We start from the raw sequence: 23802 nt of genomic DNA on the forward strand, positions 1-23802 counted from the left end.
CTAGGTCAGTGGCTTGACTCATTTAGGATAGTAGAGGTGAGAAGTGTCAGAAAGTCCAGATGTGAGTTCCTTTGCTCAATTCCATAGGAGCAGCTGAAGGATCATAACTCAAGCCCCACTGATTTACTTCGGACTCTCTGCTTAGGGTTTCTGGTTCACCTAGCCTGGACTGGGCTACTTTGTATTTGTCCTACTCTGAAAGAGCTCAGAATAGTTCCCTGATACATTTGCCTTTTTGGAAGCATAAAATCATTAATAAAATGCCACCAACTTTGTTTATCCCATCTAGAAATGACCTATTTTTTCTTTCAACACCCATGACTCCTGATTTTTTAAAATTTTTGAACACTGAACACTGACTTGTGTATTAACATTTGCATCACTCACAGGGTTGGCAGAGTGCTTTATATACACAAGATGCTCTCATTAAGTGTTTGTTGAGTGACACAAATCGCTTTTACCATTTACCCCTTATCATGCAGTGTACATTGCTGACTTTGTAATCATTAAATTATCACTTTTGGGGGGACAATATCCATATATACTCAAGCTTCACATTTTATTTATATAGCTTGGCTATATTATTTACAGTTTATAAAAAGCAGAGTGTATGTTAGATGTCTCCATTATGGGTAGTCTAAATGCTAATGAAAAATGAAGGAGGTTATAGCTTAAGTTTTTTCAAGAAATAAAAAGGCTGAATTCTTATAATTCTTTCTGTTCAGCTGAGACTAGTTTTATTCCCTGTTCTAGTGTATGGATCATTGGGAAAATGATTAGGATATGAAGACTAAATTGTTTTATGAAAAAAAGTTAAATCACATTAGTAAGACTGGCAGAACACTTAAGTTAGAAAGAATAGCAGAACAGACTATTATGTTAATTTTCAGAAGCGAGAAAGAACATGGGTCACAGTTATGGAAGGAAGGAAATTGCTTTTTAAAAGGATTTATTCTTGGCTTTAAGATGTGTTTATAATGAGATTTAAAAACATGATACTGCATATAAATTTAAGGCATACTAAAACACTTTATGCTATTATCTTCTAGTTTGAACTTTCTCTTTTTCCTCTATTAAAGTAACAAATGAGAATACCATCTTAAATTGAATGGTTCTCATCTGCTTTGGTGGTTAGAGAAAACTAGGTTTAAAAGGGACTGCTTGCTGAATCCTGTGATAGGACTAAAAGCAAGGAGAATCAGTGCCAATTTGAAAGATTTTCTCTTAAGTTGCAGTCCAGGTGATCATTTTGTTAAGAAATAAAAACAACACAATGAAGTCTGTTTCTGATTTAAAGTATTTCAACTTTTAATAAATAATTTAATTTTACAGATCAAAATGGCATCAGAAAAAGGAAGTGCACTGAGGGTTCTATTTTTCTTGTAGTCATGCAGACTTAAGGATGAAGGACTGGTTGAAAGAAAATACCACTGTAATATCTCACTCATCCTGACTTTTTTGATCAGGAAAAAACTGTATTAGAACCAACATGTGCATTATGGAAAACTGGTTCATAGTGGGTTACCTCTTAAAAACAAACCTAAAATGAAACTAAACCAAAAAGAATTATGTGAGTCAAAATAACTTTACTTGGTTTCCTGTAGTTGACACAATCTAAAAGAAACAGTTGTATTTACTTCATTTGTAATACTTACAGTGATCAAACCCAGTCATAAAGATTTAGAGATTTTCTTGATTAGTTAATATACAGTTACACAATTTTAAGATATATAATTGAAATAAGAATATACCAATAAAGAGAAAGGGAAAGAGCATTGCTGCGATATACAAATACCAGATAAACTTTTAACTATTTCCTTCCTTTCCTCATTATGCAAATTCCAATGTACAGTTTGAAACTGTATATGTTTTACAAACTGGAAAGGTTGAGTCAATAACTAATTTAATTATCATTTTGGTTTCTGTCGCCTTTGCAGTCTCTTGGATGTATTTTTTATTGCACTTGTGTCCTGCATGTTAGTCTCCTGTTCTTCGGACCTGGCTGGGGAATTCTCTCGTTTTTTGATCACAGATGTAGTGTAAGGCCTTTTCAGTCCAACATAATCCTTAGGACTAGTGGGAACAGTCCTGGTCGACCCACTGATAGATGTAAATTGATTTCCTCCTGCTGAACCAGATAAAAGGGCTTGGGTATTTATCAGTGCAAGTTCTTCATCAGCTATCGAATCAACTTCCAAAGCAGAAATGTTGTTAAATTTTTTAAGTGGAGTCATCTGAGGAGAATTCAATTCTTTTTTCTTCATAGGTGTTTCATATTTGGTGCCACAACTCCGTGGTGGCTGAAATGCCTTCTGTGCGGCTGGAGAAACAAATGTACAAATGGGACTAACAGGTGGGGGTATAGGCAGTCTACTCAAGAAATCCAAGGCTTTTCTCTTTTTGCAGCTTTTTGGGTCATCAGTCTCTTTTTCCCCTTTGCAACAAGACTTTGAAGTTACTTGGGCTGATACAGGTGTGCAGACAGACTTCTCTTTTAGCTTACAAAGTGACAATGGACTTTGGTAATTCATCTCAATACTGGGAGAAGACAGCTAATGAAAAAAACAAAGAAGTAGCCTATATAATTATGTCCTAATATATGAAATAAAATCAAATTAGCTTTTATTAAAAAATATTTAAAAACACAAATACCACACACTTTTACTCCCCTAGTGGCTATGATTTCAAGAGACATTAATATTATTATTCTTATTCCAGAAGGAAAGATTGTTGCATAAGAGGATATAAAAATGACATGAAAATAAAGATGAAGAATAATTGTAGTAAAAGCAAAAAGGAGGTAGGAGACATAATTTATGCTTTAATCTTTTTGTTATTAACAGGTTAAACAAAAATAAGCATTTTAAAATCATTTTAAGAACACAGCCTGTGTTCCTACTTTTCTAGTTGTGACTGGAGGCAAATGCTTAACCCCTGTATGTCATAGTTTCCTTGTCCGTAAACTGGAGATAATTTTTATCTCAGGGTTGTTGTGAAGGTTAAATGAGTTAATATATATAACTTAGCAAGTTTAGCTACTAGTCGTTAGCCAAAATTACAGACTTTAGCTCGATTTGCTTTTATTGTGATTTAAAGGGTTAAATTGAGCTTAGAAACAACCCCAATTATATAGGATAGTCCTCTGAACAAAAAGACATGGGCAAAAAAGTCTTCTCAGTCATGTGTACTGGGAATGCTAAAAATGAAAGCACTCATTTACAAAATTTGCCCCCAAAGAGTGTTACACTGTGGCTTCAATAAACAAGATAAACTTTCCAGATAGCCTATACCTATAGGAGGCACTAATAATTAATGACACTTTCTAATTAGGTTTAATTACATTTTATCATGTTTACTTGGTATACATCAGAATATACTGTTGCCTCTCTATAGAGTATTTATAAAATTTGTTAAATTTAGATTAACTTACCAGAAACTTATTTCTTGAACCAAGGACTGTTTGAGCAGTGGGTAGTGCTGAAGTACAGTCTTTAGTTGGGGTGGACCACTTGGGATTACTTGCATTAAGTAAATGAATCAGCTTGTTTTCTGCATCCTCGCAAAACATATCAATATTCTAAGAAAATAAATTGGAAAAGCTGGTTTGTAAAATGCAAACCTACACATTCATATGTTTTCAGAAAATGTTACCTTTAAAACCTGAAATAAAAAATGCAGACCAGAAAAAAAATGAGACACCCCAAATTTGATAGCAACTGTCAAATAATTAACCAGTGTAAAAATGCAAAAGCTACATCAGTGATTTAGAAGACCTTAATTGTTGGAGGAAGAGAAGGAAAGAGGGTGTGTGTGTGAGGGAAAGAGATATCCTGGGTCAGGAAGATCCCCTGGAGAAGGGATAGGCTACCCACTCCAGTATTCTGGCCTGGAGAATTCCATGAACCATATAGTCCATGGGGTCACAAAAAGTCAGACACAACTGAGCGATTTTCACTTTCAAAATGAGAATGGCTTCATGCCTAAGAATTAACTGAAATAACATACAGGTTATACTACATGAAACTGTTGTTTCAGAAGTCACAAAGGGTCAAATAGCAGCAGTTTGGTTATGGTTTAACCCAATTTATCACTATTTTGTTAAAATTTAAAATGATATGTAAATGAACTGCCCTTGAAAGTTGTCAGAGAAAATCTGGGATATGAGTAAGTACTCCACAAGGGAACCAAACAGTGAATGTAACCCCCAGTTTACATTTACAGCCCCCAGTTTAGAAGCCATAAATAAATTAGGGTGTTGTTATTCATGATGTACATTGAGTCCAGATAGAATATTATACAAACTTTATATAGCTAATGCTTTTAAAATAGAATTTTATTTACATGTATTCTGAATAATACATTTCAAATATTAAACTACAGAACTAAGAGGCTTATCTTTTACAGATTTTTATAAGTTAGCATTTATAAAATGCCAAATTTTATTGGGAGGCAGCACTGCATGGTAGTTAATAGTCTGGACTCTGCATTCAGATGGCTTAAGCATGAATCCTGGTTCTACCAATGTGGATGTGTGACTTCTGTTTCTCATCAATAAAATGGGAAAACAGTTCCCTACGTTATAGGGTTGGTGGGAGCATTAAATGAGACAGGCTTACAACAAGGCCAGATTAGAGTAAGTACTCAGTAAATTTTGTTTTCCTATTTGGTATTATTTTAAATCAAAGACAGGTATAAATGATAAAATATTAGATATGGAGTTCAAAATGTTAATTTAGAAAGTTGTTTTTTTTTTCCCTTTTTGGCCATTCCACACAGCATGCAGGATCTTAGTTCCTGAGCAGGGATTGAACCTGTACCACCTGCAATGGAAGCATGAAGTCTTGACCACTGAACTGCCAGGGAAGTTCCTAGAATGTAAACTTGGAATCTACATATTAACTGATTACACTGCCATGTGCTGTAAACCACGGGTAACATATAGTTCTCGTTACCAATTTCCAGTTTGCCTACATGGTCTACATCTCTGAACATCCTTCTCACAATTTTTCCTAATTCGGTTCCTGTCAAATCATTCTTTCCTCCCTGATGGCCGTCACTCACCATCTCCTCAGGTTCATGAACAATTAATATATGATGAAATCTCGCATTATATGTCAACTATCCAATTTTCATAAAAGCTGCCACTTGCTTGACATCTGACTGTCAAAATAGGAAAATACCAACATGTATGGTAATGCTCAAGGCTAATTTTACCTCAACAGTATTTTTCATTTTGTGGAATGTCTCTTGAAAATGGCCCTCCTTAGGACTGGCAGAAAATGTGGAAAAATCTCCAGCAAATAAAGTAGGAATTCCCGATTTAGACTCTGGTCGCCACTGGAGGTTGCTTGCAGCAATTAACATGTGAGGTTTAATAATGTCCTCATTAAGATCTATCCAAAACTTTATTGCCAGTAAATTATGGCATTCATCTGACAAATAGACCAAAGGAGCAATACCTAAAATGGAAAAAACAAAACCCAGAAAATAAAAAACAAACTTCACTTATTTATATACTGGATAAATTTTAAAACATAAGGAAACTCTAAGTATGGCCATTTATTTTGTGTAGGCTAATGGTAAAAACAAACCAAAATAACTAAACTTAGGAAAAACTCAGGATTTTCAACAGCTCAGGACCTGTTGCTTATGGTGCTAAAATTTCAACGCAGTATGACAACACATTCTGTTACAGAGGCCATGGGGAAGCAGGAAACATGTAAGCTGAATAATGAATAGGAAAAATTCATCAAGATGGGAAGGAAGAGGGCATTCTAAGCAAAGTGAACGACTTTCAAGGTAGGAATGTTAAATACTTTAGTGTGCCAAGAATGTGAAACCAAGTAGCTGAGGTGTGTGGGGCGGTGGCTTAAGGCAGGAGGCTGAAGGCTTTTTCAGGCATCGGAAGGAGTTTGGGTTTCAGTTTTTAAGTGACAGGGTGCCACCAAAGATTTTAAGCTAAGAAACCTCATCACTAGAGTTGGGTATTGGAGAACTGGTACTTCAGGTTTAGGGTGGCACTTTGAAACTTTCTGAGAGAAGTTTCTTCCACTAACACTTGACATCAAACTAAATAAAAAAAGAAAGAAAAGTCTACCAATAACATACAAATAAGGCATATCCTAGTATAAAATTGAAGAACTGGTGATGAAGGAAGGAGACAGAAGACTGTGGGATAGAACCAAGCACAAGAGGGCCCAGCTCCGTCGCCTTCTCCACACTGGTGAGAGAACACACATTTGAAGAATTCTGTTATTCCTAAATCTGAAGAAAAGCAGATAGAAATAATCAGAAACAATGAAAATAGCTCTGGTGGAAAACAGGATAACTGTCATGGGTTCAACTGCATCCCCATAAAAGATGATGACATCCTAACCTGTGAGTGTGACCTTACTGGCAAACACAGTGTTTGCTAACAAAATCAAGTTGAAGTTTCATTTCAGTACATCCTAATTGAATGTCCTTATGAAAAGGGAGAATCTGGACACAGACATGCACACAAGGAGACTGCCAGGTGAAGAAGCCAGAGACTGTGTGAGGCATCTACAAGCCAAGGAAGGTCACAGCCTCCTAGCAAACCATCAGAGGCTGGGAGTGAGGCACAGGACAGATTCTTTCTCAGAAGGAACCCACCCTGCCAGTACCTTGATTTTGGACTTCCAGCCTTCAGAACTGTGAGATAATATGTTGCTTAAGTTTGTGGTCCAGCAGATGAATGAATACATGAGGCTACTTGCTGAGCTAGGGAAAATGATCTGCAACACAGTCTCTTCCAGGGATAATGGGAATAAACAGTGGATAGCAACTGAAACACCCCACCTTCATACAGTAACTAAGAGGTGTAAAACTGGTCTTCAATACCACAGAAAAAGAGAAAGAGTCAACTGCATGAGGTGCTGGTGGGTCCCTCTCTCACACAGCTCACCTTGTCACCACAGTCCGCTGTGGGACCAGTAGAACTAGTCTTATGTCTGTCTCCAAGAGAAACCTAGGCTCCCAGTTCATCCCACACGTGCAGTCCCTGGCCTCTGCACACTGCCTCTCTGGACACTGAATCCCACCTCTCCCTTGTCAGCCTCACCTCTCTCTGTGGGATCAAATGCCTCTGACAGGCCTGAGTCAGGCCCTGGCTCTTTTCTCTACCTACTACCACACCCAGTGACCTCATCCTGTCTCCTGAATTTAAGCATCACCTGTATGTTGATGACTTCCCAACTTGTATCTTCAGCCTAGATCATTCCCTTACAACAATATCCAGCTGTCAAGTAGAAATCTCTAAGTTGATTAAACTTCTGGCCTTCCCTGCCCACCTGTTTTTCTTGAGTACTTCCCTCTATATAGCAACTCCATTTCTCCAGCTGCTCAGACAAAACCTTGGCCCTCGCTCCTTGATTCTTCTCTTCATCCAGTGTCCCCCTACCTTCAAAATACAACCACAATCTGACTATTCCTGGCCACTCCCATTGCTTTGTTTGCTCCAAACAACTATCAACTGCCTAAATTTCTACAACAGCCTCCAGCTGATTTCCTTGTTTGGAGTCTCTTGCCCCCTACAGTCTACTCTCAATAGAGCAGCCTGCGTGATCCTGAGAAAACCTAGTCAGAGGGTGTCACAGTTCAGTTCAGTAGCTCAGTTGTGTCGGACTCTTTGCAACCCCATGGACTGCAGCACACCAGGTTTCCCTGTCCATCACCAACACCTGTAGCTCACTCAAACTCATGTCCATCAAGTCGGTGATGCCATCCAACCATCTCATCCTCTGTCGTCCCCTTCTCTTCCTGCCTTCAATCTTTCCCAGCATCAGGGTCTTTTCCAAAGAGTCAGTTCTTTGCATCAGGTGGCCAAAGAACTGGAGTTTCAGTTTCAGCATCAGTCCTTCCAATGAATATTCAGGACTGATTTCCTTTAGGATTGACTGGTTTGATATCCTTGCAGTCCAAGGTACTCTCAAGAGTCTTCTCCAACGCCATAGTTCAAAAGCATCAATTCTTTGGTGCTCAGCTTTCTTTATAATCCAACTCTCACATCCACACATGAGTACTGGAAAAACCATAGCTTTAACTAGACAGACCTTTGTCAGCAAAGTAATGTCTCTGCTTTTTAATATGCTGTCTTCGTTGGTTATAGCTTCTCTTCCAAGCTATGCACTCAATATGCCAGCAAATTTGGAAAACTCAGCAGTGGCCACAGGCCTGGAAAAGGTCAGTTTTCATTCCAATCCCAAAGAATGTTCAAACTGTCGCACAATTGCATTCATCTCACATGCTAGCAAAATAATGTTCAAAATTCTCCAAATGAGGCTTCAACAGTACATGAACTGTGAACTTCCAGATGTTCAAGCTGGATTTAGAAAAGACAGAGGAACTGGAGATCAAATTGCCAACATCAGTTGGATCATAGAAAAAGCAAGAGAATTCCAGAAAAACTTCTGCTTCTTCCTTATTGACTATGCCAAAGCCTTTGACTGCATGGATCACAACAAATGGTGGAAAATTCTTAAAGAGATGGTAATACCAGATCACCTTACCTGCCTCCTGAGAAATCTGTATGCAGGTCAAGAAGCAACAGTTAGAACTGGACATGGAACAACAGACTGGTTCCAAGTTGGGAAACGAGTACCTCAAGGCTGTATATTGTCACCCTGCTTATTTAACTTCTATGCAGAGTACATGTGAAATGCTGGGCTGAATGAAGCACAAGCTGGAATCAAGATTGCCGGGAGAAATATCAATAACCTCAGACATGCAGATGACACCACCCTTATGGCAGAAAGCAAAGAACTAAAGAGCTTCTTGCTGAAAGTGAAAGAGGAGAGTGAAAAAGATGACTTAAAACTCAACATTCAAAAAACTTAAGACCATGGCATCCAGTCCCATCTCTTCATGGCAAATAGATGAGGAAACAATGGAAGCAGAAAGACTTTATTTTTCTGGGCTCCAAAATCACTGCAGATGGTGACTGCAGCCATGAAATTAAAAGACCCATGCTACTTGGAAGAAAAGAGGGTGTCACTCCTCTACTTGAAACCTTCAGAGAGAAAGAATTCATGCAAGGCCCACCCCATGATTCAGTCCTCCACTGCCTCTTCCCAGCTGTTACTGCTTACTCACTGGCCGCTGCTAATGCTTTTAGGTACCAGGGTCATTCTCTTAACATGACCTTTGTCACTGCTGCTCCTTCTTCCTGGAATATTCCCCGCCCTCCCTCCCCCCACCAAGATGCCCACATGCCCCTCTCCCTCTAGTCCTTCAAGTCTCATCCAGATGCCACCTTTGCAGTGAGGTCTTTCCTCACGTTGCTGTCTAAAGCTGCAGTTCTCTCCCCTTCCCCCATCCTACCTGTCACTCCCTCCTTCATTTTCTTCCTTAGCCACACTAAGAAAACTGTATGTGCTACTTATTTTGTTTGTGATCTCCCTCCCTAGCCATAATGTAGCCTCCATGAGGGCAGGGGTATTTGCCTGTTTTTCATTGCTATGCACCTAGGCATTTAGACAGTGCCTGGCACATGACAGGCATTTAATAAATACTGATTGAACAAACTGAATAAACATTAGCCACCCTCTATAACAACAATAATGACATTTGGAATCACTCAAATAAGACAAGATGAAATAAAAATGCTACAAAAACCATGTAGTGTGTTAACATACTACAGTTAAAGAAAAACCCACAAAGCACTAAAACACAGGTAAACAAAACACATTAAGCAAAAAAAGAGAAAAGAACGTAGCAAAAGACAAAGAGTACAACCCAAAAATAGAACTAAAAGAAAATTTCTGAAGTCTTCAAAACTGACTCATGCTACTGTACTTAATAGGAACATAATCAATAAAATAAAAGCTTGGATATGGATATTGGATGAAAAATAGTCCTGTCAGACAGAAGGGAGACTGCAGGATCAAAGAAAGAAACTGAGGACACCAGTAAACTATCTATAATGGGACAAATGCATGCATCACAAATCACAAGGAATAAAACATACATTGCTGAAAATAAAATTATTGACATATAATCATGGTGAATGAAGATGGAAAAGACAGAAATAGAAGCAATCAGAGAAGAGGTTAAAAAAAAAAAAATCCAACATAAGACTAACTGCTGGCCTTGAAGTAGAAATCCTACTAAGTGAAATAAAAGATTTATTCAAAGATATTACAGAATTTATCTAATACATAGAAAGCACTGAATCTGCAGATTATTATTTAGCTGCACCATGTAGTTTGTGGAATCTTAGTTCCCCAGCCAGGGACTGAACCTGAGCCCCCTCAACAGTGGAAGCACTCCTAATCAGTGGACCACCCGGGAATTCCCTGAGTTTGCAGATTAAAAGGCCGTCTGTGTTTCAGGAGAACTGTAAAGAATGCTTATAAGATACAGCTTGAACTTTTGGACCTCAAAACATATTCTTCAGACATCTAAACATAAAAAGAAAATCACGTAAATGGGGGGAAATTTTAGACTGTTAAATGTCAAAAGAGGAATTTCTACAAAGTTCTGAGGGAAGGAAAGAAAGCAAGATCCTACATTACTATGCCTGCCAAGACACAGTCCTAGAATTAGGGCAATAGTTTCACATTTCAAACATATGAGGAACTCCTGGAATATGGCACAATTGAAGCCTTCTTGAAAAAAAGACAGACAATAAATAAACCTTAGCCAAAGAGCTGAGGAAGCGAGAAGCTGTGGCAGAGCAGTTGATAAACAAGGAATCCATGGATCTGAGACCCTACCCTGAACCTGGCACTGTTTTAAGAGCTGACGATACAGCAATAACAAAGTCTCTGCCCTTAGAGAGCTAACATTCCAGAAGAGGGAGATCAAAAAAACATAGGGGAAAAAAAAAAAGTTAGGTGCTGGTGGGTGCTATGGAGAAAAATAAGGCAAAAAACGGGAGAAAAAGTGCTCAGTTGGGAGTAGAGGAAATACAGCTTTTACAAAGGGGCTCAAGGGAAGGCCTCTTAGGAGGCTGTGTTTCACCAGAGGCCTGAAGGAGCCAAGGGAACCAGCTATGTGGTCGCCTGGGGGCAGGGTTTCTAGGAGGGAGCAGTGAGGGTAAAGGCTCTGCGATGAAAGCAGAGCAAGAGGCACAAGAATAGCAAGGAAGGTGCTAGCATAGCTGAAGGGGAAGGGGGCACAGAGTTCTGGGGGGTAGGGATGGTGAGACCAAATGCTGAAGGGCCTGGCACAAAATTACCAATAAATGGAAGGCTTTTGTGCTTAAGTTGAGACATAAGCTGGGCACATGGTTTGCAGATAAAATCTATGGAACAGGGTATGAAAGGAGGGATGAACAATGTCATATTGATGGAATAAAGTAGAGATGAATGTGGCTAAGATGTTAGAGAGTAATAAAAACTGAGGTAGGAGGTGAAGGCTTGATAGCTCAGTTAACTGCAGAAGGAAATTATTTTGTCAAGTAATCATTACTGTGGTGCAAAACATTTTCTAGCAATTTCTTTAAAATTAAGTAGCACAGAATGGCATATAAGTTGTTTCCTTGTGATATTGTAGAACTGCCTTTAAGAATCAAGTTAAAACAAATGTATTTTCAAATCACTAGTTATCAAACTTGTCAATTAGTAGCTTCAATTAATCATAAGGAAGACAAATTTTAAAATATAATGCTTTTCCAAGGCATTCATAAAAAAGCTACCATTAAATACACTGTGTATTACCTATTTTTTTTACAACAGAAACTACAAATCCTATTAGGTCCACCTCAGAACAAGGCGGCTGGAAGTCTGAATCCAATAATTTGTTGAAGTGAAGGGGCTCCCTTGGCTGATAGATTTGTAATAGAATTTCATCTGAAGCCTACAAGAAAAAAAAAATCAGTATACATGGATTCTATAAACTAATACGCATTTATCAAAGTTGAAAAATTATGATGAGAAGTTTATACCGGTAGTTGTTGATACTGAGTCTTTTTTGTTGCTGTCAACTGTATGTTAGCTCTTTCATGTTTACTCTTAGATTTTGATGCTGTAAGATGATAGATTCTGTATCTCTTTCCCTCTGTTAAGAGGGAATATAGTTCTGATGATGGACGCCAGATATTCAATATAACTATTGAGAGAAAGAGGAAAAAGATAAATTATAAAGGAAGAAATGGTAATCATTAAGAATCTTGTTTAAAAATAAATACTGAGAACAACAAAGATCTAAGAGATATATTGTCATTTTGTGGGCACTGGGAACCCATTTTGTCTCCCCTGATATAGACTCACTTAACACTTGATCTACTATTTGAAATAGTTTACTAAGATAATTTTTTAAACTTAAAATTGATTAAAAACAAAAACTCTCCATACTGACCTGAGTCTTTTTCCTTTTTCTTATAGCTCATGATACGCAGCTTCCATACAGGTGTAACGTCCCTTGGCAAAATCTGTTCCCCTTGCTCAGCAGACTCCATAGCCTTCCTGAGTTCCACCTGGATCTGGGCTTGCTTCTTATCATTCAACATCTGTCTGTGATTATTCAAGGCTCTTAACTGCTCTTCACTAAAATAACCCTGTGGCCAATTGGTATATTGAGGCAGATGATTTTGGAGTATAAAGCAAACAAAACAGACACAAACCACCTCATCTACTGGAGACGAATCTCTTTAAATGGGGATAAAATACAATAGAATTGAGTTTACGTTAAGGATGTGACAATATAAAAATTGAGATTTATGTACTCAGTTTATCATATAACAAGTATCTTCAAGTGCCTTAAACAGTTTACTAATCCTTGTGACAAATTTACCTAGGGCCAAAACAACCCCTACTTATAAATATACTCTAATAATCATAATCATCAACACTGACATTATACATAGCTAACATCTGAATGCTTATTATATTTCAGAAACAGGTCTATGTATGGGTAATGTATTAATTCATTTAATTCTTAAAATAATCCTATGAGGTAGGTACTATTATTGTTTCCATGAGGTAGGTGATGAAGCTGAGGTACAGACAGAATAAATAATTTGCAGAGCCATATAGGCAGGGGTTGGCTCAAGAGCCCTCCATTCTTAGCCCCTGTAGTATAATTTCATTAACTCTCTGGAACAGTAGATACAATTTAAAATAGGTATGTACTATAAGCACTTATCTCTGTCTCTACATTTCTCTCCCAGCCATTTAGCAAACTGATGTTTGAACCCCCTAGGAATCTCACCCAGCATTAACAAAAAATAAAGGAATCAAAAATAAAATAAATGGGAATTCTGACACATAACCTACTAGACTGCTGCTGACTCACCCATGTTAATACCTGAGTCTGTATTGGGAAGGGGGACCCTGTGCCTTACAAAGATGTTCCTAAATAGTCAGTGTTTAGGTTAAACATCAATTTTTAAAAAATTATGTGATTTCAGATGCCCCACAACAACTAAACATTATCACTGAAAACAAGTCCTTTTAACAGATATTTTAGAAATCGAAGGCAATTTCTTTCTCTAAGAATGATAATGATACCTTTCTCTCAGTGAATCTCTTAGAACCACATAAACTTAGACCCTTAGAGATAAACCACCCTCAAGGCTTTCCCAGGCAGATGGTGGTGGAGGAGGTCTGAGGTCTGTCCAGCTACACAGGGCCAGGGTCTAGAACTTAGTCTCCCAGCTCTCATCCTGCCCTCTACTTTCTCCTTGTAAGTAAATTCTATAAAAGGAAACCAGAATAATATTTTGTTAAATTTTATGGATGAAATTAAGACTATGTTCTCATAAGCGTCAACAAACATAAAGAGACAGAGACAAATAATTTCTCAGGAAAGCATAACAAAGCCATACAGACTTGTAACAACTGTACTCACAGGCTTGAAAATCAGACTCACTGTCCATAGAGACAATCTGTGTTGTAACATTTGGGAATACAGGGGAATTCCATGCAGAACAGCACTGCTCACTCACTCTCTGAGCAGAGCAGTGTTTACTTTGAGGGCCCATTAAGAAAGTTAAAGTCATATACAACATTTACTGTCATCAAATAAATGATACTAATCAATAAACTTTTTCTAAAATCTCCCCTCTCCTCCTTATTTAGCAAAATAATCTTAAAAGTTGCATTAATTAGATACCCAGGTGTCCAAAAATTTGGGAAGTAGATTACCTTAATATTTGAAATGATGTTTTAATAATAGCATTTATATAAAACTTTGCAATAATACACTTTATATACACTATCCAGTTTGATTCTAAAACATCTTTTGTGCCCATTTGACAGCTACTTTATGTCCTATTTGCTTAGCTAATAAATGGTAGAGCCATGATTCTAAAGCCTATGCTGTTTGTAACACACTTTAGTGTTTCTGAAACTTTTCCAACTATCCTTAAGGTAGAGGATCATGAAATAAACTCTAGGCAGGATCTGAAGAGCTGAGGAAACTGAGACAGTGCTTTGAAGATACTTGTTTTACCTTAAAAATAAACAAGTTTTTACCACATTTTAAACCATATTTAATATATAAAATTATTTAACCCTCTCATCCTCTATTTGGTACAGAAGTAGAAATGTACCACCCTGGTTTGGTACATCACTGAGGAGCCTAGAAATGTACACACCCACTTTGAGAAACATAGCATTTCAACATACTGCCTCCTGTAATGACCAGATGAGTGACGACAGCTTCCCACCTTGAAGGATGAAGACTAAGGCCTCACTTACTTACTTCCTGCAGGCCCACTTCTCTCTCACCTCAAGGTAACTTGGGTCTGGCGCATTCTTCACAGCTTCATAAAGTTCTGCACCATCTTGCAGAGCACGGACTTGCTGTCTTGTTAGTGCACGTGATGGCATACATTGTTCTGTCACATTTTCTAGGGGAAAAACACTAAGTAAGCTAAACTATGAATTTAAGAACACCGAAAACTAGAGAACTCAGCAAAAAAAAAAAAAAAGAAAAGCACCCAAAGAGGGGAGGTTAAAAATAAACCACTTATCTGCTAAAAGTTCTCCAAGAAAATCTGAAACTAGTGTATTAATGGTTTAAAAAACTGTCATACAGAGTTTACGTCATTAGACCAATTTGTAAATTAAAGTAAATGATTTCATGATTCACCTAATTATGAGCTAGTGGTAATTTTAAGCAAGTCAAATATTGAGAATCCCATTTTCCTTCAAATTTATATGGAACATGAAGTTAAATAATAAAATCATGAAGAAATGCAGGAGAACATAATATTTTCCACAATAAAAAAGGTCGCTAAAAAAGTAAAATTTCATGTCTTTTAAGCATAAAACACTATGATTTTTATTATTCAAATTGATGCCACTGGGGAAAACAAGCTCAAGCTCCAGGTATAAAAACATAAAAATCAACAACTACAACAGCAAAAATGCAAGTTCTATAACACAGATAAAGACACAGAGGACAGAGAATGACAAATGGTTTGGGGAAATAATCTGATAGTTCTTTCCCTTGTTGTTTTCCTTTCTCTAATACCAAAAATCGATGCCACAAATACTCTAGTTACTAAAGCTCAAGGGAGAGTTTAATTAAGACTTCTGAAAAGTGCTGCAGGTCTATAATGTTTAGTTGCCTAAGGCAATTTGTGAGGTTCTAAAAGCTAACTGTGGTGAATAAAGATCTGATATTTTGGGGCCAATTCAATGCTTATCTGTATATCTATGTAATATTTTTTTAAAAATCAGAAAAAATTCAGATTCAGAATCAGAAAAAAAAATCTATTACTCAAAATGAAGACAATTAACCCAATTAGAAGCCTCTAAAACTTTATTTTCATATAAAAAAAGATCTTGTAAACACAACTCATTTTACCTTCATGGTCTTCAAATTCTGCTTGAATTTTAGTGAACAGGGCTTCCAGTTTATTTTGCTGAGCTTCTGCATATTTTGTTGCTTCCTTTTCTTCTTCTCTTTCATTGCGAAATATGTATAATCCAGTTGATGTCTTCTCCATCCACTGTTAATAATGTGTCAAACAGAAACATACAGTAGGGAGGGATCATTCAAATTAATCGTCTCTATGGGAAGAAATACTCCCACGGATACAGGAACCTGGTGGCCTATGGTCCTTGGGATCACAGAGTCGGGCATGACTGAGCATGCAAAGGAAGAAATATGGAGTAAATTTCAAGAATATATCATACCTGGATAGGGTATGCTCTCTGAATAATTATATCAACACAGCCAACATTTCCTCCATCGCTGAAGAGTGATGACAAGGGAAGAGGAAGAGGTCTGGGATCGGGGGAGAATCCAAGTTTGGCATACCAGCAAGCAGGTCGAGTGCTGTTAGCGGAAATCTAGACAAATTAACAAATTGATTTATAAGCAAAATTTATATTAACTTCTACTTCAGATTTCATAATAATTTTCCTTCTTTTTGGGTTGATTTCACTGTGCAACTTCAGAATAATGGAGACAGGCAGTCTAAAAACCTCTTAGGGACAGATCCCATAGTGAAGGGCTGGGAACAAGAAAGACCAACACTGAACTTAGCAGAAACTATACTAGAAGCAAGGTAACAGAAGAAATGTCTTCAAAATTCTGAAGGAATTATTTCAACCTCAAATTCTGTATTCAGTCAGCTTTGTAAATAAGATAAAAAATTATTGCATGTTCCCTTTCTCAAGAAGCCTATGGTAGCTGTCTGCCTTAAAACCAGGGAACAAATCTAGAAAGATATGAAATCTAGAATATGGGGCTTCTAACACAGAAAGAGGTGAAAATAATCTCAAGAATGGTAACTGTGCCATATACATGGACGATAACCACTTTGGAATTGAGCAGGAATACTGAGAAATCCAAGGAATCTTCAGGAAAAAGAAATGAAACTGATAAAGGTATTTTAACATAGATGATTTTTATGTGACTCTTGTGTGAAAATGAGTTGGTAATAAGGATAAAAAAAATTAAGAAAAACAAGACAAGACACTTAATAACTCCAGGGAAAGCAGTAAGTTGTAAAGAAAGGAAATGTAAATCATAGTATATAGTATGCTGAATTGCAGCCCAAGTTAATGACAAATTATCTCTTTAACTTAAAAATGATTAATTTATTAAAATGCTTTCCTGAAATCCAGTGACTCAAAATATAACAGAAGTAAATTCTTTACAAGGTTATTTCATAAGTGAATCTGAATGTGCAATACTGCAATCATTTCTGATAGCAATATTGTAGACTATTCAACACTGACAAAGTCCTGTTACCTAGGTTTAAATATACACAGAGATGAAAAGCATACTTTAGTATTATATATTCAAGAATCATTGAGACTTGATGTTCTAGTCACACTGAAACAGAGATCTGGCCTAGTCACCGGGTGGAAGTAGAGCAATACTATGAGACCAACATGGTGGCAAGAGCTCCAAGTATAAAAATAAGCATCTGATGCAAACTTACTCCTATTAACTGCAACCCACATTATTTTAGCTCAATAAACATCTCTGGCTTTCCCCCCAAAATCACAAAAAATTTAACTGAGAAATTTGCCATTTACATTCAAGAGTATCAGTACATTTTTCAAAAAATGAAACATAATAGGCATAAGTAAATTTAAAAAATGTAAATGTAAAGCATCTCTAGCATTGAACTGAATCAGTGCCTGATTTTTACCAAGAGTGTGCATTTATTTAACTTACCTTTAACATAAGAGATTCTGGGGCTTCAAGAGGTGTACAGGCATCAGGAGAGCCCACCAGCTCTGCTCCGTGAATTACGATCTTCTGACCTACAGTCAGTCTACCATTCTTTAGGAGAGCTGAGAGGGGAGGGTCCACCTGGGCCTTAATAGCATACCATCCATCTGTAAGTTGGACAATGGTCACCTTTGTGGTATCCACACTGCTAGTCTTACTGCTAGAAGATTCAGATATATCTGTGCTTAATGAAATTATTTCAGAAACACAGAGAACAAGTGTTTTTGCAGCTGTGTCATCCCTTTCCATTATCTTTTTTATCGCTGATCTTTTGCTTCTATCGATTTCCACATCATATCTAAAAATTAACAGAAAAATGCATTATTTTAGGAATTGTGAGTCTAGAATTTCACTGTAAGAAAAAAGTCACTGAAAAATTGAGAATAAAAATTAAATAACCTTTACTGAAGAAATACCAAGACCGAAGAGAATTTCAAAGATGATAGTTGGCATTATATTAAGTTTTATACTGCTAAAATGAGTTAAATATTAATCTTCCTCAAATGCAATAATGCTTTACTTGTCAAATTCATATTCTCACACGCCAAGAGTTTGAGAAGACGGAAGGACAAAGGGAAGCAAGAGGTATATGAATGTGTGATTGATCTTAAGTGGGGCTGGAGGGTAACATGAGAACTATGCTATACAAGTGGGATAGCAACTGTCATGACAACTGGCTAGTGATCCTTTATGATAGACAGTCACAGGTGGCTTACAAGTCTGACCCATACCACGATACAGGATTACACAATAGGATGCTTTAAACTTGCCTGTATTTTAGTTGAAGAAGTACCCTTTCTGGGTTCAGGCATCTATTAGCAAATTCCTTAGGAAAGGCAAATTCCATAGCTGCTAGTTTCCATATAATCCATCTATAATGGTTATAGACCCAAACTCTAGAAATAAGCTTTGGATCCACACCTGGGGTGTCACACAGAGCTCTGAACAAATAAAGGGAGAATGAATAATAAGAATCACATAAGATGATACTGAGTTCAATAGCCCCAACTATTCTTTGCACAAAAACTAAATTGTATAAGATCATTCAATAAGTTTTTTATGAGTTAATATATAATCAATAAGCAACATAACTTTAGAAAATGATTTGACATGTATCAAAATATGCTAATGAAAAATTCACATTATTCAATACACTTGTTTCAACTGAAAAATAAGATCTTTAATTTAATAAAATAATTATATTTTAGATTATATATTTCTTACCCAAGAGATTGTTTTTAGAAATCACTCAAGAACTTGCTTCTCTAGTCTTGGTTCTCTTAATATCTACTCCTTTCTGCTCAAATCTACAACTCCTCTGCCTTTCCTGTTCTCACTCTCAGTACTAATGTTAACAGAAGTAATTAAAAGAACATCCATAAACTTTCACCCTCTGATCTACCAACCACTGGCACTGGTATCCTTACATGTTGCCTTCTTACTGTGTTTAAAAAGTTTTACCTCTTCTCACTCAATTCTCTCTACCCCACTTTGCTAGTTTTATCTTCAAAGTATTTATCACTTTTTAATATACTATATGATTTACTTAGTTCTTTAAGAAATTTTCCTTCCTTGTTTCAAACCCCTCCACTAGAATATATGACTTACTAGGGCAAAGATTTTTTTGTTTTGCTAACCCTAGTACCCAAGATATTAGCAGTATCTGGGTATAGTAGGTCTTCAGTAAATATTTGCTAAATGATAAAAAAACAGCTTGAGGCAGCAGCTCTTTACCTATCTGCCTGTTCTCCCTCTGAGAGCGTCTACTTGCTTAAATAAACTCTCACTATTTCTTTTCTTTAAAAAAAGCTTGAGCTTCAACACTCAAAAGATTTTTGAACCATGCCCACTTGATTACAAAATAATCACTACTGACCTCTAAAATATGTGGTCTTCTTAATACAGTTAAGTGATACAACTGTTACTTTTCCAACTAGAATCAATATTTGACATATGGGGCAAATACCAAGATGTAAATACATTCCTATTTTAAAATACTCTAAAAACATAGGAAAAATTTAGGGAGAAGATGCTTTACCACTTTTCCAAAGCTGTAAATTTTGGAAAGATAAACCTAAATCTCAGAAATAAGGGTGCTGGAGAAAAGTTTCCCATCGCTTGTCACTGGCATCAGGTAATACCTCCCTGATAGCACTTTAAATTCTGTTTGTATAAACATTAGAATCCTAAGAGGATAAACAGTTTCTAAACTGTTGGTTGATGTTTTAGGGCCACTGGAGTTCTCTAGTTATTTGGTATTACTGATATTTAAGTATTTCTAATTTTAGTATTTATATATTTACTGAAATACACAATGAAACAGAGTATGCATGGAAGTGTGTCTCTGTGTGTGGTTTTACGAGAAGGCCAACTCATACTTAATTTTTCTTATCAGTCTTTATTTTGTATAAGCAATAATGTTCTAATTTAAGCAGAACCAATTCAGTAAATCCTAAGACAAACCAAAATTCATTTTTCAAAACATTTCAACAGAATATCAAATGAACCACAATGTACTTAAAATGATTCAATGTATAAGCTTTTGATTTCTAGTCAAGTTTTTAAGTTCGAGAGAGATAAGATGAAAAAGGGACTCATGAGAAAGAGAGAGATGAAGGGATATATAAGTTAATAGAAAATTTCTCTTTGCAGAGAGTACCTATAAAATTCTTCTTTTCCAGCCTTTCCATCATTGGAGGGTATGAGCCATCCACCATCAGCCAATTGTATTCCCTTTCCAGTCCATAAACCTTCCTTACCAAAATAATCCTGAGTGTGAAACTGAAAAGCTTCTGCATTTTTGCTGTTAATTTTTACACAGTGTTTAGAAACACCATACATATATAGCTGCACAAAATAAATGATAGAAGATTTTGAAAATGAGTAAAAGAAAATCAAACAAAAGAACATGTTTCACAGAAAAAACAATTATAACAAGCCAAAGCTGAATTTACACTAAGTTTTTCATTTAAATATGAAAACACTCACTATAAAAATATGTAACTTGCTTACTAGAAGCTAAAAAATTTTTATATAATATAAATGACCTTCAAGAGTCTGCGGCACCTTTCTCATTCCCTTGGTGTACCTGCCTCCAGCTCCATGTGCGGTAGAAAGTCGTTGTGGGGATAAAAAAGTAACCTAATGTTTTAGTAAACTTCTTAAGTTAAAAAACTTAGAAAGGGCCCAGACTCTCATCTCTCCATTACTCCAAATTCTAACTAGATAGAGCTCACTTAGTAAGAATCTCTTTTAAAACTGTAAATGGCTCTTAGCAGGTTCAGGGTTAGGAGTTATTCACACTTCCTCCAACACCTAGCTGAGAGCACTTATAGTACTAAAATGAATACATTCTGAAGGGGGAAGAGAAGCAGTAATTGTGAAGCACAGATCACTTTGGTGGAACAAAGCAGCAACGGGAAGGAGGCTGGCACAGTAGGCCAATTAGGACATGATTTTACTCATCCATTTCTGCCCCAATTTGTTCTTTATTTAAACAAAACAATTTGGAGATGCCAGCTAATAAAGCAACACATTGCTGTAACAGTTATTAGCATGGCAGACAAAGGCATACCTGTTTGTGAGAACACGCAGAGGGAATTCGGCCTTCTACTGCCTCTCTGAGAGAGATTCTAGGCATATTGGATGTTTTTGCAAGATACAGACTGCCTGGCTGTGGAAAAATACGTTGCCTTTGTTTCTTTCTAATTCGCATATCCTGTATATCTCTGGCACTCTGAAGATTTGTATTTGAATCTATTAAAGAACAAACAGCAAAAAATGAAGTTGAATATGAAATTTCAGAAGTACAACACTTGTTTTATAAAATTGTATCAATTTGCTCTAACTTTAAATCTTAAGGGATGAAAAAAGTTTCTACTTAAAAAAATGTATAAAAGAACAGAAATAGATTGTTTTTATTTTGAATTTGGAAGAAAATTAGCAGCCTGGTAAAAATATAATCAATAATAGCAGTCCTAGATTTTATGTCTAAAACTTTTTTTTTTAAACCAAAAAATCTACAAATAGTTATCTTTGGAAAAAAAATTAGAATAATTTAATCTTTGGACTTGGGATTACAAAAGATTTTGAAATTAGTAATCACAATGAAAGTGGGAAAAATCCTCTCCTCAAGGCATTATTTAATATAAGAAATAAATAACTGAAAGGCAAAAATATGTCAACACAAATTGTTACACAATACCTAAAGGTTCTTCTTCTCCCTTGGTGAAAAGTATAGTTTGATGAATTTCACAGTTGTTAACATTGTTTTCACTGTCACCAGAGCCATGCTCATCTGTATTTTTTTGTTTTTGTTTCTTTTCCTCCAAATTAGTATTCTTGCCAACAAACTGCTCATCTCTGTGAACATGCGATTTAGTTTTAAAAGGTGGGACAAAGACTTTCATGGGTTTGCCTATAGTTATCGAGTGTCTCTTTTTCTCATTTCTTGGGTCAGGAACCTTGCAAAGTGGCTGCCCTGAAATTGATAAATTGCTTGAAGACTTTCCCAAAGTCAGGTGTTCATAAAAGTGAGACTTAGACAGAAATTCTTGACCAGGTGCAGTGAAATTTGGGTTCTGTCTTTCTTGCCGTTCAGTAGTTATGCTACAATAGGGAGAAAATATTTAAGTTTATTTACCAGTAAATGTATAAATGTTTCAGAATATTTTTTTTTTTTGAGACCCTTAATTGCTACATGGCAATCCTATTCTGATAACTGTTTTGCATTTCCTCATGGTTGCTCTCCAAAAGAATACCACATTCTGCAAGTCTGTAACTCTCTCTCACACCAACTCCCAGCCTAACTTTATCACCTGCAAATAGTAGAGAAGAGTCAGTCTCCTCCAGATCAATCAGAGCTCCTCACTTACCTCCTTCACCAGACATCTCTCTACCCATTCTCTTCTCACGGTAACCCCTTCACCTGTACTCTTGGCCTCATTTAGTATCTCAAGCTCGGGAGTCTTGCTCTTACAATGATCATTCCATATCCTTCCTTTCTCATTCATCATCTGTTACATCTTTTTCACTCAGAAAGCCTTGCCCACCCTTGACTTTTTTCTCAGCCTTATCTCCCCACTTCAAGCTAATACTGTTACCTGTCCCTCATGGTCAACCTTCTTCTGCAGGTAATCTAAACTAGATGTTTTCACTTGCTCACTTTCTACGCACTGAACTCTCAATTTCCCCACTATTCTGTAGAAATTGTTTTCAATAAAGTTGCTAATGATCTCCCGAAGCCAAAATAAAAAAAGCTTCATGTGTAAATATATTCAGCTTGACCCCTGACAGTTTTGAAAACTTCCTTTTAAAATTCTCACTGCCAACATTTACACCATGATTTTCCCTCTTTTTCCTTCTGTCTTTTTTAAACTGTTTTTTTTTTTTTTTTCTCTTCTTTCTCTTAAAAACATTCCTGCCTCTAAAGTTGGATTTATTCTGTGGACACTTTCCCTGGGAGATATGAATCAGTTACATTGCTTAAATCACCATCTATCCAACAAAAACATTCATCTTTGTTTAATTTGACATTCCCCGGATGGTATTCCTGCACTGTGAACTGCATCAATTATCAGACATCCCTACCTTGATGTTGCACACTCATCTCAAACTCAAACTGTCCAAAACGAAAACTAATTACCTTCCTAAGCATAGAAGTTCTTCCTCCATACTTTGTTGAAAACCTCATACTTCCTTTTACCCAACCCTAAACCCTTGGAACTTGAAGTTACCCTAGAACCTACTTAGTTATCCATTCATCTAGCCAGCAAGTAAAGTGTTCCACTATATGCCAGGCAGTGTTCTGGCTGTGGGATATAGTGACAAACCAAACAAAATCATAGAGTTTACATTCCAGTGGAGGGAAACAAACAAATGTCAGCTGGTATAATATGTTATGGATAAAATTAAAGCAAGATAAGGGGGACAGGAAGTGTCCAGCCAAAATAAATAAATGATATTTTATATAGGGTGGCAAGGAAAACATTACTGATGAGGTGATATTTGTAAAGAGACCTAAAACAGGTGAGAGAAAGACATGTAGGGACTAGGGAGGAGGTTGTTGCAGGCAGAGCAGAAAAGCGGACACCACATGCTAGGCTGTACACACATATGCCTGGAGCAGAGTAAGCAAGGGGAAGT

At 36.6% G+C, this 23802-nt stretch overlaps 1 protein-coding gene across 4 annotated transcripts in view; it reads right to left on the reverse strand.

Annotated features, from left to right (window-relative positions):
- Positions 1 to 1281: 1281 nt before the first annotated feature.
- Positions 1282 to 23802, reverse strand: part of BRCA2 (BRCA2 DNA repair associated) — a 51553-nt gene continuing 29032 nt past the window's right edge. For all 4 annotated transcript variants that reach the window (XM_043892037.1, XM_043892038.1, XM_043892035.1 and 1 more), the window contains 14 exons: positions 21863 to 22266; positions 21233 to 21414; positions 20318 to 20505; positions 18429 to 18599; positions 17602 to 17956; positions 16107 to 16262; positions 15775 to 15919; positions 14691 to 14812; positions 12319 to 12517; positions 11906 to 12069; positions 11679 to 11817; positions 5215 to 5459; positions 3431 to 3577; positions 1282 to 2552 (listed from right to left, as the gene is read on the reverse strand). In XM_043892037.1, coding sequence (XP_043747972.1) covers positions 1911 to 2552; positions 3431 to 3577; positions 5215 to 5459; positions 11679 to 11817; positions 11906 to 12069; positions 12319 to 12517; positions 14691 to 14812; positions 15775 to 15919; positions 16107 to 16262; positions 17602 to 17956; positions 18429 to 18599; positions 20318 to 20505; positions 21233 to 21414; positions 21863 to 22266 — 3259 coding nt within the window. In that variant the 3' untranslated portion in view covers positions 1282 to 1910. The remainder of the gene's footprint in view (positions 2553 to 3430; positions 3578 to 5214; positions 5460 to 11678; positions 11818 to 11905; positions 12070 to 12318; positions 12518 to 14690; positions 14813 to 15774; positions 15920 to 16106; positions 16263 to 17601; positions 17957 to 18428; positions 18600 to 20317; positions 20506 to 21232; positions 21415 to 21862; positions 22267 to 23802) is intronic.

Source organism: Cervus elaphus, chromosome 30, assembly GCF_910594005.1.
Source record: "Cervus elaphus chromosome 30, mCerEla1.1, whole genome shotgun sequence".
NCBI lineage: Eukaryota > Metazoa > Chordata > Mammalia > Artiodactyla > Cervidae > Cervus > Cervus elaphus.